The 14943-nt window shown below is 38.8% G+C and overlaps 1 protein-coding gene across 2 annotated transcripts in view; it reads left to right on the plus strand.

Annotated features, from left to right (window-relative positions):
* SNTB1 (syntrophin beta 1) overlaps window positions 1-9089 on the plus strand; it is a 260706-nt gene extending 251617 nt beyond the window's left edge. For both annotated transcript variants that reach the window (XM_049854432.1, XM_049854431.1), the window contains one exon: window positions 5810-9089. In XM_049854432.1, the coding sequence (XP_049710389.1) occupies window positions 5810-5902 (93 nt within the window). In that variant the 3' untranslated portion in view covers window positions 5903-9089. The remainder of the gene's footprint in view (window positions 1-5809) is intronic.
* Window positions 9090-14943: the final 5854 nt, after the last annotated feature.

Raw genomic sequence — 14943 nt, forward strand, 5'->3', positions numbered from 1 at the left:
TGTTGACATGTCGTGGGGTTGTTAACCAATGTCATAAAACAATATGTGTACTAATTGTTTAATGAGGAGTTAGTTTGTTCTGTAAACCTTCATCTAAAGTACAATTTAAAAAAAAAAAAAAGGAAAAACAAACCTCCTTAGTGTTTTCAAGGCTGTGACCTTTCAAAAGCAGATCGCCAGGCCTTTCTTCTGGGGTGCTTCTGGGTGGATTTGAACCACCAACCTTAACAACTAGTAGTTACGCACTTAACTGTGAATTGCGGAGTTTGGGCACTGCTCTTCTAGATCATGCCAATACTGCCAGCCCGGCCCCAGTGCAGTAGCAGAGTTCTTACTCTGAGTGCCACAGGCAGGCTTGAGGAAGCTGATTCCCTGTGCTGACAGTAGTCTGTTTTCACTTCCTGAGAACGAGTTCCAGCCAGACATTTTTTTAACCTTTAAAATGGATCCACGGAATTTTATTAGATTTTTTTGTTTATTTGTGTTTTTCGAGTTTGGCCTGAAGCACCAGTTTGGAGATGAAGTAATTTGAAAGTACAGTTTACTAAGAATACTTCTAGTTTAGTGTTGCTCCATCAATCACCCGACTGTGTACTTTTTTTCCTAAAGGTGACAAAAAAAAAACCAAACCTGTTGCCATCGAGTTGATCCCTAGGAAAGTGGGTAAAAGTGTCCTGTTTTACCATTGGCTGACAAATTCAAGACTATTTGTGCCTGTAATTATGACCTGACTTGGAAGATTTAGGAGGGACCAATTTCTTTTGCTCTCAGTACGTTGGGGTGACAGGCTCAATTTCAGACATAGCGCCCCCAATGCTTAGCTAAGGGGAAGAGAACAGAGACGAGTCCTGGGAACAGTAATAAACTGAGAGTCAGGAGACATCTGAGTTTGTAACTAACTCACTGGGCAAGTCCTTTCATTCCTTTGGATCTGAGTCTCCCCACCTGTTAAATAAAGGGACTGAAGTAGGTATCTTTTTTTTTTTAATATATATATTATAGTAAATAGATATGTTACAAATTATTTGACATTTCATCATGCTCTTTCAACTATCACCCTTATCTATTCCCAAATTATATCATCGCCCTTAACAGAAGCTCAATGCCCCCTAAGCATTGTAAGGTAGGTAATCTTTACAGTTACTTTCAAAAGTTAAGTTCTGTGTCAGTGAAATATAATGTTGTGGTTAAGTGCCTGGCTTCGGCATCAGAGCTAGACCTGCCTTGGAATCTGTGCTTTCTATTTACTATAAGGTCTATGATCTTAGAAAGGTTTATAAATTCTCCAAATCTTAGTTTCCCCTTATAAAAACAGAAATAATGACATAGCTACCTTATAGGGATTTTGTGAGAATTAAATAAGATAGTGTATAGAAAATATTTAGCACAGTGCCTGGTTTATAATAAGTACATCCTTAATTTTGGTTGTTGTTGTTAGTTGCTGTTGAGTCAATCCCAACTCATAGTGATCTCATGTGACAAATTAAAAGTGCCCCATAAAGTTCTCTCGGCTGTAATCTTCATGGAAGCAGATTGCCAAGTCTTTCTCCCACGGAGCCGTTGGGTAGATTTGAACTGCCAACATTTTGGTTAGCAGCTAAATCCTTAACCAATTGTGCCACTAGGGCTCTTTTGATAGATACTATTATAGATTTGACTGATGATATTGAGCTTTTCCAATATCAACAGTCAGAACAAGGCCAGGGGCCGTCTGTGGAACAGACCGTCAATTGCTCATATCCAAGTTCAAGCTGAAACTGAAGAAAATCAGAGCAAGTCCATGAGAGCCAAAATATGACCTTGAGTATATCCCACCTGAATTTAGAGACCACCTGAAGAGTAGATTTGACGCATTGAACACTAGTGACCGAAGACCAGAGGAGTAATAGAAGGACATCATCCATGAAGAAAGCAAGAGGTCATTGAAAAGACAGGAAAGAAAGAAAAGACCAAGATGGATGTCAGAGGAGACTCTGAAACTTGCTCTTGAACATAGAGCTGCTAAAGCAAAAGGAAGAATTGATGAAGTAAAAGAACTGAAAGAACATATCAAAGGGCGTCTTGAAGAGACAAAGTAAAGTATTATAATGACATGTGCAAAGAGCTGGAGGTGGAAAACCAAAAGGGAAGAACACGCTCGGCGCTTCTCAAGCTAAAAGAACTGAAGAAAAAATTCAAGCCTCAAGTTGCAATAGTGAAGGATTCTATGGGGAAAATATTAAACAAGCAGGAAACATCAAAAGAAGGTGGAAGGAATACACAGAGTCATTATACCAAAAAGAATTAGCCGATGTTCAGCCATTTCAAGAGGTAGCATATGATCGGGAACCAATGGTACTGAAGGAAAAAGTCCAAGCTGCTCTGAAGGCATTGGCGAAAAACAAGGCTCCAGGAATTGATGGAATATCAATTGAGATGTTTCAACAAACAGATGCATCACTGGAGGTGCTCACTCGCCTATGCCAAGAAATATGGAAGACAGCTTCCTGGCCAACTGACTGGAAGAGATCCATATTTATGCCTAGTCCCAAGAAAGGTGATCCAACCGAGTGTGGAAATTATAGAACAATATCATTAATATCACACGCAAGCAAAATTTCGCTGAAGATCATTCAAAAATGGCTGCAGCAGTGTATCGACAGGGAACTGCCAGAAATTCAGGTCAGTTTCAGAAGAGGACGTAGAACCAGGGATATCATTGGTGATGTCAGATGGATCCTGGCTGAAAGCAGAGAATACCAGAAGGATGTTTACCTGTGTTTTATTGACTATGCAAAGGCATTCAACTGTGTGGATCATAACAAGCTATGGATAACACTGCGAAGAATGGGAATTCCAGAACACTTAAGTGTGCTCATGAGGAACCTTTACATAGATCAAGAGGCAGTTGTTCAGACAGAACAAGGGGATACTGATTGGTTTAAAGTCAGGAAAGGTGTGCATCAGGGTTGTTTTCTTTCACCATACCTATTCAGTCTGTATGCTGAGCAAATAATCTGAGAAGCTGGCCTATATGAAGAAGAATGGGGCATCAGGATTGGAGGAGGACTCATTAACAATCTGTGTTATGCAGATGACACAACCTTGCTTGCTGAAAGTGAAGAGGACTTGAAGCACTTACTAATGAAGATCAAAGTCCACAGCCTTCAGTATGGATTTCACCTCAACATAAAGAAAACAAAAATCCTCACAACTGGACCAGTGAGCAACATCATGATAAACAGAGAAAAGATTGAAGTTGTCAAGGATTTCATTTTACTTGGACCCACAATCAACACCCATGGAAGTGGTAGTCAAGAAATCAAGACACTTTGCATTGGGTAAATCTGCTGCAAAGGACCTCTTTGAAGATGTCACCTTGAAGACTAAGGTGCGCCTGACCCAAGCCATGGTATTTTCAATTGCATCATATGCATGTGAAAGCTGTACAATGAATAAGGAAGACTGAAGAAGAATTGACGCCTTTGAATTGTGGTGTTGGCGAAGAATATTGAATATACCATGGACTGCCAAAAGAACAAACAAACCTGTCTTAGAAGAAGTACAACCAGAATGCTCCTTAGAAGCAAGGATGGCGAGACTGCGTCTTACATACTGTGGACATGTTGTTAGGAGGGATCAGTCCCTGGAGAAGGACATCATGCTTGGCAGAGTACAGGGTCAGCGGAAAAGAGGAAAACCCTCAACGAGGTGGACTGACACAGTGGCTACCACAGTGAGCTCAAGCATAACAACGATTGTAAGGATGGCTCAGGACCAGGCAGTGTTTCGTTCTGTTGTGCGTAGGGTCACTATGAGTCGGAACCAACTCGACGGCACCTAACGACAACAACAACAATTATAGGCTCAAAGCCCTAATGGTGAAGTGGTTAAGAGTTCGGCTGTTAACCAAAACATTGGCAGTTCCAGAGTCGCAGGGGCGGGGATCTGGGGACCAAGGTTTCAGGGAACATTTAGGTCAACTGGCATAACAAAATGTGTTAAGGAAATATTCTGCATCCCACTTTGGTGAGTGGTGTCTGGGGTCTTAAGCACTAGCAAGTGTCCATGTAAGATGCATCGTTTGGTCTCAGCCCACCTGGAGGAAAGGAAAATGAAGAACACCGAAGACACAAGGTAATTATGTGCCCAAAACACAGAAAGGGCCACATAAATCAGAGACTGTATCAGCCTGAGACCAGAAGAACTAGATGGTACCCAGCTACCACCGATGACGGCCCTGACAGGGAACACAACAGAGAATCCCTGATGGAGCAGGAGAACAGTGGGATGCAGACCTCAAATTCTCGTAAAAAGACCAGACTTAATGGTCTGACTGAGACTAGAAGGACCCTGGAGGTCATGGACTCTAGACTTTCTGTTGGCCCAAGACTGGAACCATTCCCAATATCAACTTTTCAGATGGGGATTGGACTGGACTATAAAACAGAAAATGATACTGGTGAGGAGTGAGCTTCTTGGCTGAAGTAGACACATGAGACTATATGGGCAGCTCCCATGTGGAAGGGAGATGAGAAGGCAGATGGGGACAGGAGTTGGCTGAATGGATACAGGGAACACAGGGGGAGAGGAGGAGTGTGCTGTCTCATTAGGGGGAGAGCAACTGGGAGTACATAAAAATGTATATAAATTTGTATATAAAAGTGTATATAAATTTTTGTATGAGAGACTGACTTGATTTGTAAAATTTCACTTAAAGCACCAAAAAAAAAAAAAAAGGTTGGCAGTTTGAATCCTCCAGCCACTCCTTGGAAACCCTACGGGGCAGTTCTACTCTGTCCTACAGGGCCGCTATGAGTCGGAATCAACTCAAGGGCAATGGGTTTGGTTTGGTTTTTGGTATTATAAACTCAGGCTGTATTGCCCGACAGTGTCATCATCAGAATACAGTTGGGGAGAGCAGAAGAGAATTGGGAACAACTCCCCCAATTTTCCTGAATTAGGTCAGTCGATAAAATTCAGCTTGTGAAGGTGTCTCATGCTCTGACCATGTGTACTTGTGGGCTTGTAAGAACACACAGAAAGAAAGATAAGACTTCAGAGACTGCCTTAACAGATACGACATAAATGCTTACAACTCAAGAGTAGAAGGCAGTGAGGACTAGCTGCTTAATGTCAGTTCTGGGTGTTACAGCTTACAAGGTACTTTCATATACAGAATCTCCTTCATGCCAATTACCCTGTGAGTTTGGTAGGACTGAGAAAAATTTTAAGTGACTTATCCAAGATTATACAGCTGAAGTTTTAGAACCAGGACTCAGTCTCATTCTTCAGTTGTGGAATTTAGTGCTGCTTCATGCTGTTGGAAACCCTGGCAGTGTAATGGTTAAGAGCTACACTGCTAACCAAAACGTCGCCAGTTGGAATCCACCAGGCGCTCCCTGGAAGCCCTATGTGGCAGTTCTACTCTGTCCTGTAAGGATGCTATGAGTCGGAATCGACTTGATGGCCATGGGTTTTTGAGGGTTTTTTTGGTTCATGCTGTTAACAAATCCACCATAATATCACCATTGTGGTCCCAAACAGAGATGCTGTAGACAGTAAAGAAGGGCAACATCAATATTGATGGTATTGGTGTATGTTAATTTCACAGGAAGTATTTAGGTAAAGAGATGCTTGAGGTGAGATGTAAGGAGTAAATTCAAAGAGTTGTTCCTTTATCTCACTGGTGGGCAGGAATTTGAAAACATAATCGCTGTAGTTAACACTTAGAAGTAGAAAGTGCACAGATTTATTGGATGTGTGAATCACTGTTCTGTATGAATTACTAATTTAAAATCTCTGATGCTCCCTTCTTTTTTAATTTCAGCAACTGGACCTTCATTCCTGCCCCAAACCGATTGTGTTCATCATTCATTCCTTCCTGTCAGCTAAGATTACAAGATTGGGCTTGGTGGCTTGAACAGAGGCGACTTGACTTTGAGGAAAGGAGGCTGGGATGCCACCAGCAAGTGCGCCATTTGTAGTGAGCAGAGCACCCGATGAAGCATGCTGCGGTCAGCTTTAGGTCTCAGGAGTTGTGTCTAAGTGTCCCAGAAACCTCTGTCTTGTCCATTTCAGCAACTACAAAGGGTATCCTAAGGAACCACGATAAGGAACATCAGACTAAAACTGTCTTTTTAGAATAATAAATGGTTAAAGGGATGAGGGCGATTGGAAATAACACAGCATAGCTTTTAAATGACAGCCAACGACATGACCGTTAGAACAGCATGCCCAGATCTTAATCATACCAGCTTCTAGACAACTGGTTCACCCAGGTAAGTAAGGAATGAATAGATGAGAAAGGGACATTTCACCTCTCCCCTCCCAGTAACAATGATGTCTTGTTTTATTGTGATTTCTTTCCTACTTCTAACTCAGCATTTCCCTGGTAGGGAATGACGAGCACTTCAAATGGAAACCCACCTTTCATTTAACTATGAAGCAGCTTCTCTTCTTCTTTTTTTTTTTTTAGTGGATTATCTTTCAGAGATATAGAATGATTCGGAAGTGTTCTTATTAGCATATGCCAAGCAGGAATTAAATAAAGCATCAGACGCTAATCTGAGTGGTAAACTGGTGGAATCTGAGCCAAAGTAGACTGCTTAAATTGCAAAGCTCTGCTGCAGAGTTGTGTGCATGGAAGATGATTAATTCTGGGACTACACTCACACCAAGGTCTGCTGTCTTATAGCCAAGATTGATAGCTTTATTTATAGAAAGCAAATTATGGGTATTTTTTAAAAAGATTGTCATCTGATATCTATATATAAATACATAAAACAGCTCCCGTGGTTGGGGTTAACTAATTATCCCCAACTCGTGGCTTTCAGTGGAAGTACGGAGCAGTCAATCTGTTTGCTCAATCAACCCTTTTTTCTGCCTGTGCTTGAATGCATGCGTTTTCAAACAAGTGGTAGTGCAGCCTGATTTCATTGTGGGTGATGCTGGCTTTTACAGATACACCCAGCACTATAAACAAATCTGTTGAGAGCGTCTGCAGTTCTTTTGGAATTCCAGGGAACTACTATAATGACCTGATATTTTTCTACAAGAATATTTTCAGACAGCACATAGCGCATTATTGATTTAATACTTTTGCTTTTGTCTTTCGAAACGCATTCACTCAAAATAACCCCGTTATTTGATTTTGGAATCACTTTTCTCAAACCTTTGAAAATTAGCTCTCGAATTCCCGTAAACGTTTGTATCACTTTATTCCCCCGTCATTGAGATAGACACATGTTTTGGGGTAGACCTGTGTGTTTTTTCAGAATCATATTTTAGCAAAAACCTATGCAAAGAGGTTTGAAAAGTGAAATTGTTTGAAAAGAATGTGATTTTTGCTCACTCAAACGTATGTGTTTATTGAGTTGGAGAGTTTTATTTTAGATCAGTGTTTCTCCCAAGTGTGTATCATGTAACGCTAGTTCCAAGGGCCACTGACGGAGTGGTGCTTCGCGGGGGAAGGGAATAAGGTGTTTGGTAATCAGAAACATTTGTTAAATGCTCCAATAAAACATGTTGAACAGATTCCATCATTGCAGGCCCCCTCAAAGACTTTAATCTACATTGTGATTCTTCAACGGGGGGATCTGGTGTGCCATTCCCCGCACTTAGCTGCACAACTCCTTTCAAGTGGAGCATCTTGAGAACCTAGTGTTTTCTTACCAAAAAAAAGAAAACCAACTTTGAGAAATGCAGGTTTAGGACATGGATTTTTTTGTTTCTTATTTTAAAATGCTAGAGAATGAAGTCCCAGCCCGAATACTGTAGGAAAGCTTTGCTGCATTTGTAAGTTAGACTGCACTCTTTCCTTATATATTTTCAAAATCACTGGAATGTTGTCATACAAGATTATTATACTTGTATATTGTAAATAGCATATTAAAATACATATATTAATGCCAATAGTTTAATTCAAAAATATGTAATCTAAGGTGCTCAGTACTACATGAAGTATGAGTTCATTACTCATAATTAAGTTGCAAAGATCCTATTATATTTATAGACAAATTAAAGTCATCACAGTTGCAAATATTATTTCTTCATCACTTAACCAGTTTTGGACTGATTAATATCTGGGTGGGGGTCAACAGAAACTACATTCTCAGCATTTATAAATTTAATTTAAAATATTTATATTTTAGAAAAAATATATTTGAATAAAATGAATGCATTTTTCTGAAGTAAACTAAAATGTGTTATTAGCAAGAAATAGAAAATTTTACCAAGAGAATTGTGTATACGCATCATTTTTTTTTTCTTCCACATAAAAGTTTCTCCTAACAGTGGCTATGATGAATCAATTTCTAGTACTCTTTTTTTTTTTCAATCTGAAGTCAACAAATTACAGTTACTTTACACTGTCGATTTTAATCTTTATGTGTGTTAGTGTGAATGACACAAACTCCTAAGTTTGGACCACGCCTGAGTACATTTAGTAAATCAACTGGGTCATTAGGGTAATTTGTTTTTGTCCAATTCGCTCTGTGCCCAATCACCTCTGTACCCAATCTGTTTCCTATTTGAATTGATGACTTATTAAATTCACACTGTTTATCTTTAAATGGAAACCAATACAAATGAATGATGTTTTAATCTACCTTTTGTGGAAAGCTGCTCATTTGTCAGTAGATGTGATTAGATGCGCTCTTGGGTGTGATGAAGTCTCTTTAAACCATCTCATAGGGATTTAAAGAGGCCAAAAGGAACACAGGTATCAACTTTTCTGACTTGAACTAAGTGGGAGAAACAAAACGATAAGTGAAGCCGTTGAACACTATCTGGGAAGAAGCATTTAATTAAGATGGCAGTGGGTAGGGGATCAACTGATGAAATTAAGATGCCGCAAGCATGTCCTTTCATCTGAAAAACTGTTGACCTTCCTTGGTTGAAAGTCAGAAAGAATGGTCTTAACTGCCAGAGGATTCTCCTAAAATAATGGGCAGGGCCTTTCTGGCCCTTGTTTTACAAAGATTGGATATTCCACCTTGAAAGGACTGGAGTGGGATGGAATGAGTAATTTTTTAATGTACCCTGATTTTTCAAAAATGTGCCTATAGCTATCATGTAAAATTTATATATGAATTAAATAAATATTCACCTCTGAGTTCTAGTGGAGTTTATATTACATTACAGAAACATCATAGATTGGTTGGTGGCTTCATGATATTTAGAGGGCTACGGGGGTATGGAAACATCCTGCTATTCTCTTCCTTATTAGAACTAGACTTAAAAAAAAAAAAAGAAAAAAACTTGCCCTTGAGTCAGCATTAAGTCCTGGCAACCCCACATGAGTCAGAGTAGAACTGTGCTCCATAGGGTGTACAGTGCCTGATTTTTTGGAAGTAGATTGCCAGGCCTTTCTTCTGTACACCTCTTGGTGGACTTGTATCTTCAGCCTTTTGGTTAGCAGCCAAGCATGTTAACCATTTGCACCGCCCAGGAACTACAAGATTGGCCTGAGAAGGTGCAAGGGTAAAGGGGATGCAACTAGCAATTTTTTTATGTGCACTTATTTCATCCCCCCCCCCCCCACCCCGCCCCATTATCTTCCTTTTCCTTACTGGTGCTTCTTAGTCTTTTTCTAATTTTTTAATCAGTAGCTCTATTTTTTTTTTTTTAATTGTGCTTTAGGAGAAAGTTTACAGCACAAATTAGTTTCTCATTCAAAAATTTATACACAGATTGTTCTGTGACATTGGTTACAATCCCCACAATGTGTCAGCAGTCTCCCCTTTTCCACCCCAGGATCCCCATGTCCGTTCATCCAGTTTTCCTGTCCCTTCCTGCCTTCTGGTCGTTGCTTTTGGCCAGGTGTTGCCAATTTGGTCTCATATACTTGATTGAACTAAGAAGCCCATTCTTCAAATGTGATAGTTTGTTTATAGGCCTGGGAGCAATAGATGTATCTTATATGGCTGCTTGCAAGCTTTTAAGACCCCAGACGCTACTCACCAAAGTAGGATGTAGAACATTTTCTTTATGAACTACGTTCTGCCAATTGATCTAGATGTCCCCAAAGATAACGGCCCCCAGCCCTCAGCCCCAAATAACTCAAGGTGTTTGGATATGTCTGGGAAGCTTCTGTGACTTTGCTTTGGTCAAGTTGTGCTAACTTCCCCTATATTGTGTGTTGTCTTTCCCTTCACCAGTTAAAACTTGTTTACTATGTAGTAGTTAGTGATTTCCCCTCCCCACCCTCCCCTTCCTCATAACCATCAAAGATTGTTTTTTTCTGTGTGTAAACTTTTCTTGAGTTTTTATAATAGTGGTCTCATAAAATATTTGTCCTTATTGTGATTGACTTATCACTCAGCATAATGCCCTCCAGATTCATCCATGTGGGGAGATGTAACATAATTTGTTTATCCATTCATTTATTGATGGGCTATTAGGTTGTTTCCACCTTTGTGCTATTGTGAATAGTGCTGCAATGGACATGAGTGTGCCTATGTCTATGTGTGTGATGGCTTTTATTTCTCTAGGATATATTCCTAGTAGTGGGATTGCTAGATCTTATGGTATTTCTATTTCTAGCTTTTTAAGAAGGTACTGTTTTACATTCCCACCAGCAATGCATGAGTTCCAGTCTCCCTGCAATCTCTCCAACATTTGTTATTTTCTGTTTTTTTGATAACTGCCAGTAATGTTGGGGTGAGATGGTATCTCAGTGTAGCATTGATTTGCGCCTCATGTGAATTTCTTCTTTGGTGAAGTGTCTGTTCATATCCTTTGCCCATTTTTTATTGGATTATTTGTCTTTTTGTTGTTGAGGTGTTGAACGTTTTATAAATTTTAGAGATTAGACTCATCAGATGTCATAGACAAAATTTTTTTCCCAGTTTGTTGGCTCTCTTTTCACATTTTAGTGTTTAATTTTTAGGAGCTCCCAGTTATCTAGTTTATCTTCTGGTGTTTCTGCATTATTAGTTATGGCTTATTAGTTATGGCTTATATTGTCCCTATTTTTTCTTCCATGATCTTTATCATTTTAGGTTTTATATTTAGGTCTTTGATACATTTTGAGTTAGTTTTTCTGTATGGTGTGAGGTATGGGTTCTGTTTCATTTTTTCATAGCTAGACATCCAGTTATGCCAGCATCATTTGTTAAAAAGATTGTCTTTTCCCTATTTAATGGACTTTGGTCCTTTGTGGACGATGAGCTGGCCATAGGTGGATGAAGTTATATCTGGGTTCTTGATTCTGTTCTACTGGTGTATGTGTCTACTGGTGTATGTGTCTGTTGTACCAATACCAGGCTGTTCTAAGATCAGGTAGTGTGAGGCCTCCTACTTTGTTCTTTTTCTTTAATAATGCTTTGCTTATCTGGATCCCCTTTCCTTCCCATATGAAGTTGGAGATTAGTTTTTCCATCTCATTAGAGAATGCTAATGGGATTGTATTGATTGTATCTGTAGATCTTTTTTGGTAGAATTGACATTTTCACAACATTAAGTCTTCCTATCCATGAGCATGGTATGTTTTTCCATTTATGTAGGTCTTTTTTGGTTTCTTGCAGTAGTGCACTTATTTTTTTTTTCTGAATCCCTTTAAAATATACAGGTTTTCCCATTGAAGCAAACTCTGACAGACTCTAACAAAAATATTAGTATTGTTGTTCTAAGTTTATTAAATTGGATATAGCATCAGGATGACTCTTCACCTATGGCTAACGGCTTTCATTTTTAACTAAGTTTTCATGGGCTTCTTGACTGGAATACCAAGCTCTAAATACTCAGATTCTCTGTTGTACTAGAACTTGGTTTGTGTATAAGTTGCTTGTAATAAATATAACACAGGCTAGGGTTTAGAAGTCTTTTTACCATTAGGAACATTAGTAGTATCAAGATTTGATTCAGAACGTTAGCAATACTGAGATTAGATTTAGAATTTAAAGAGACCTTGGATATCGTCAAGCACCTTCTTGCCCAAAATTCAGTCATTTGTGTCCTTGTGATTTTTGTCATATCCACAAACCATCTGTATCATTATTCATTAATAATTTTACCAATACTATCTTAGCATTTTAGGATATATGATTTATTGGTAATATAGCAAAATAGTATATATACATATAAAAATGAAAATATACTATTAAAGTTAAAATAATGTTTGTATTACCTGAAGTAATCCCACATCCCCTATGGTCTAGGACTACATTTTGGGAGACATTGTATAATATTCCACTAAACTCAGGCATCTATCCCTGAACATCTTTGGACAGCATTCATCCCACCTGAAATTGAAATCCCAGTTCCTTATCTTCCCAGGCAGCACGGGCCATTGTTGAATGGCTAGAGTTGTTTGAAGGTTCCTACAAACTTAGAGCCAAAACTTGCGTGTGCCCAACTTCCAGTCATCACTCTAGTTCGACCTTAGAAAATGCTGGATGTCTAACACCTCTTTCACGTGACAAATCTTCAGATATTTAAAAATCTTCTCTGGTACCCTTTCCCCTTCTCACGTTCACTATTCCAGATCATTGCCTCTTTCTTTACTAGTTTCCTTAAATATTACTTTTGATAACATTGATTTTTAGACCCTTTCAGACCATTGTCCTGCTTGCCTAAGACAGCTCAGGTCTCTCATGTTGACCCAGGATAATGATTAATAGTGTTCCCTTCCTCTCAGAACTGCCTTGGTCAGTATAGTAAATTACATGGTCACCCTACTCATGAAGTTCTATGTTAACATTTCAAAAAAAGGGCTAGAGGAAGTAGGATGGGGCTTCTGAATATGAGAAAGCCTTTAGCCTCATTATATTCTTATGAGAACCCCAGGTTAATCTGATTATATCCTTAGATTTGGAGGAGGAGCCGTTTTATTTTGATGTTTTTCTTCTAAATATTCTTATTTAGAAATTATAAAATACATGTAAAAAATTAAAATAATACTAATTAAAGTATATAAGGTAAAATTACCATCCTCTTATTGTTCCTTTCCTTTACAACTCTCTCCCTGCATCTTATTTTGAACTACTGTTAATAGTTTGGCAAACAATCATATATATATATATATATAAAATCTTATTTAATTTTTTTAAACACAAGGAATTGGTTCTTGAACTTGTTTACTGTCTTTAAAATTCTATAAATTAATGCCCAGTATTAAAAGACAAGTCAAGACTGGAAGCTGCTGGGTAATGTATAATGATCTGAAAATGGCTTTAAATAGTACGTTTAAAATTCCTTGTTTTCATCTTTAAAGAGCCAGTTGACAAAGGTTAAAATCATCTGTAATACTGGTCGCCATGAGTCAGAATTGACTTGATGGAAACAGGTTTTTTAGAATACTTAGGGATAGGAAATAATTGAAAAAAAGATGTTTATGTACTCACAAATAGGAGTATATTTGGCAATAATTTGGGGGACAATTTAGAAATATCCATAAACATTTAAAAATACATGTACCCTTTGACTTGTGGGAATTTCCTCTAGAGATATGATTCGCAAATGCATAAAGACAAGTGTCGGGATCATCATTGCAGCATTGTTTGTAACAAAAAGCTGAAAAGATCAATATGACCACCAACAGCTAAGCAAATTCTAGCACACTCATACATTACAATATTCTGCAACTGTTACAAATAATGATCCACCTGTATGTGCTAATATGGACAAAATTTCCAAATGCAAGCTCGTTTTATATATATATATATATAATGCTCCCATTTGTTTAATAAAAAAGTGCCTCTCAGGAAGAGTAGCATTGCCTCCCCATGGGGCATTTTGGAAATTTGTGGTGGTGGTATTTGACTGTTGTAGTGTTGTTGGGTTAAGAACTGCAGCTGCTAACCAAAAATTCAGCAGTTGGACTCCACCAGCCACTCCTTGGAAACAGTACGGGGCAGTTCTACTCTGTCCTACAGGGTGGCTATGAGTCAGAATCAACTCGATGGCAATGGGTTTGATTTTGGGTTTTAGTGTTGTTGGGGGGCAGTACTGGCGTTTAATGGACAGGAGTCAGAGTCGGTAGATGTCCTACATATGACGGCAGTCCCCACATCAAATGAAACCATTTCCCACACAATTTTTCAGTGTTCCCAGTCATTCATGTAGGTGAAAACCTGTTTACAATTAGTTGAGCCTAGACTGACTCTGTTTTAGATTTGAAAACATTTTACATTTTTTGATCAATTCAGTACATTGTGAATTTCTACCATATATATGGAAGAAAGATTGGGTTTTGGTTTTGCTTAGAGTGTTAAAAAGAGTTGTCCACATTTTGAAAAAACAGATCACCAATAGCAACTCTGTACTTGGTACTTGAGTCACCAGTACAATACAAATACCTGTATTTGACATTTATATCTGTCTCACTCATGGTAAATCTGGGTAAAAGTCAAACATTTGACTACTTTGTCTTCTAGTGTATTTGTACCCCAGCATCTCTATATTAAAATGTATTTTATTATTATTACTTTCCTTTTCTTTAAACTTTTCCTACCTTATAGTTAAAAAAACAACTATTGCCATTGAGTCCATTCTGATTCATGACCTTACAGTTAGGGGATGTTAGTTTTTTTTTTTAAGCTCCTGAGTATATGTAGGTTATATCACTGTATTGGGCACATCCTATGAATCTCCTTAGATTCCCTCAATGCCGTTGTCTTGTCCCCTCGACCCTCAGCTGCTTGCTCAACCTCAGGCACCACCACAGCTGGCTCTGCTTGGCCCAAGTTTCTGCCATGCAAAACCAGCCAGTTGCTTGCCTAGAAATGTGCCTTTCCCCACCTCTCTCGTTGGCTCCTTGCCAGGCAACCAGACTACCAGGATGCATACTTGAATTTCTGGGTTCTGATATCAGTTCCAACCTTGGGTGAAAAAGTCACACTGCAGGGCATAGGAACTGGCTTCCTGAGCAGCTGGTAAAGGAGCCAGATGATGCAACCCAGAATTGGGGGAGATTTAAATCCCTGTGGAGCCAAACAGGACAAAATAATAGAAAGCAGCCTA

Source organism: Elephas maximus, chromosome 15 (assembly GCF_024166365.1).
Source record: "Elephas maximus indicus isolate mEleMax1 chromosome 15, mEleMax1 primary haplotype, whole genome shotgun sequence".
Taxonomy (NCBI): Eukaryota; Metazoa; Chordata; class Mammalia; order Proboscidea; family Elephantidae; genus Elephas; species Elephas maximus.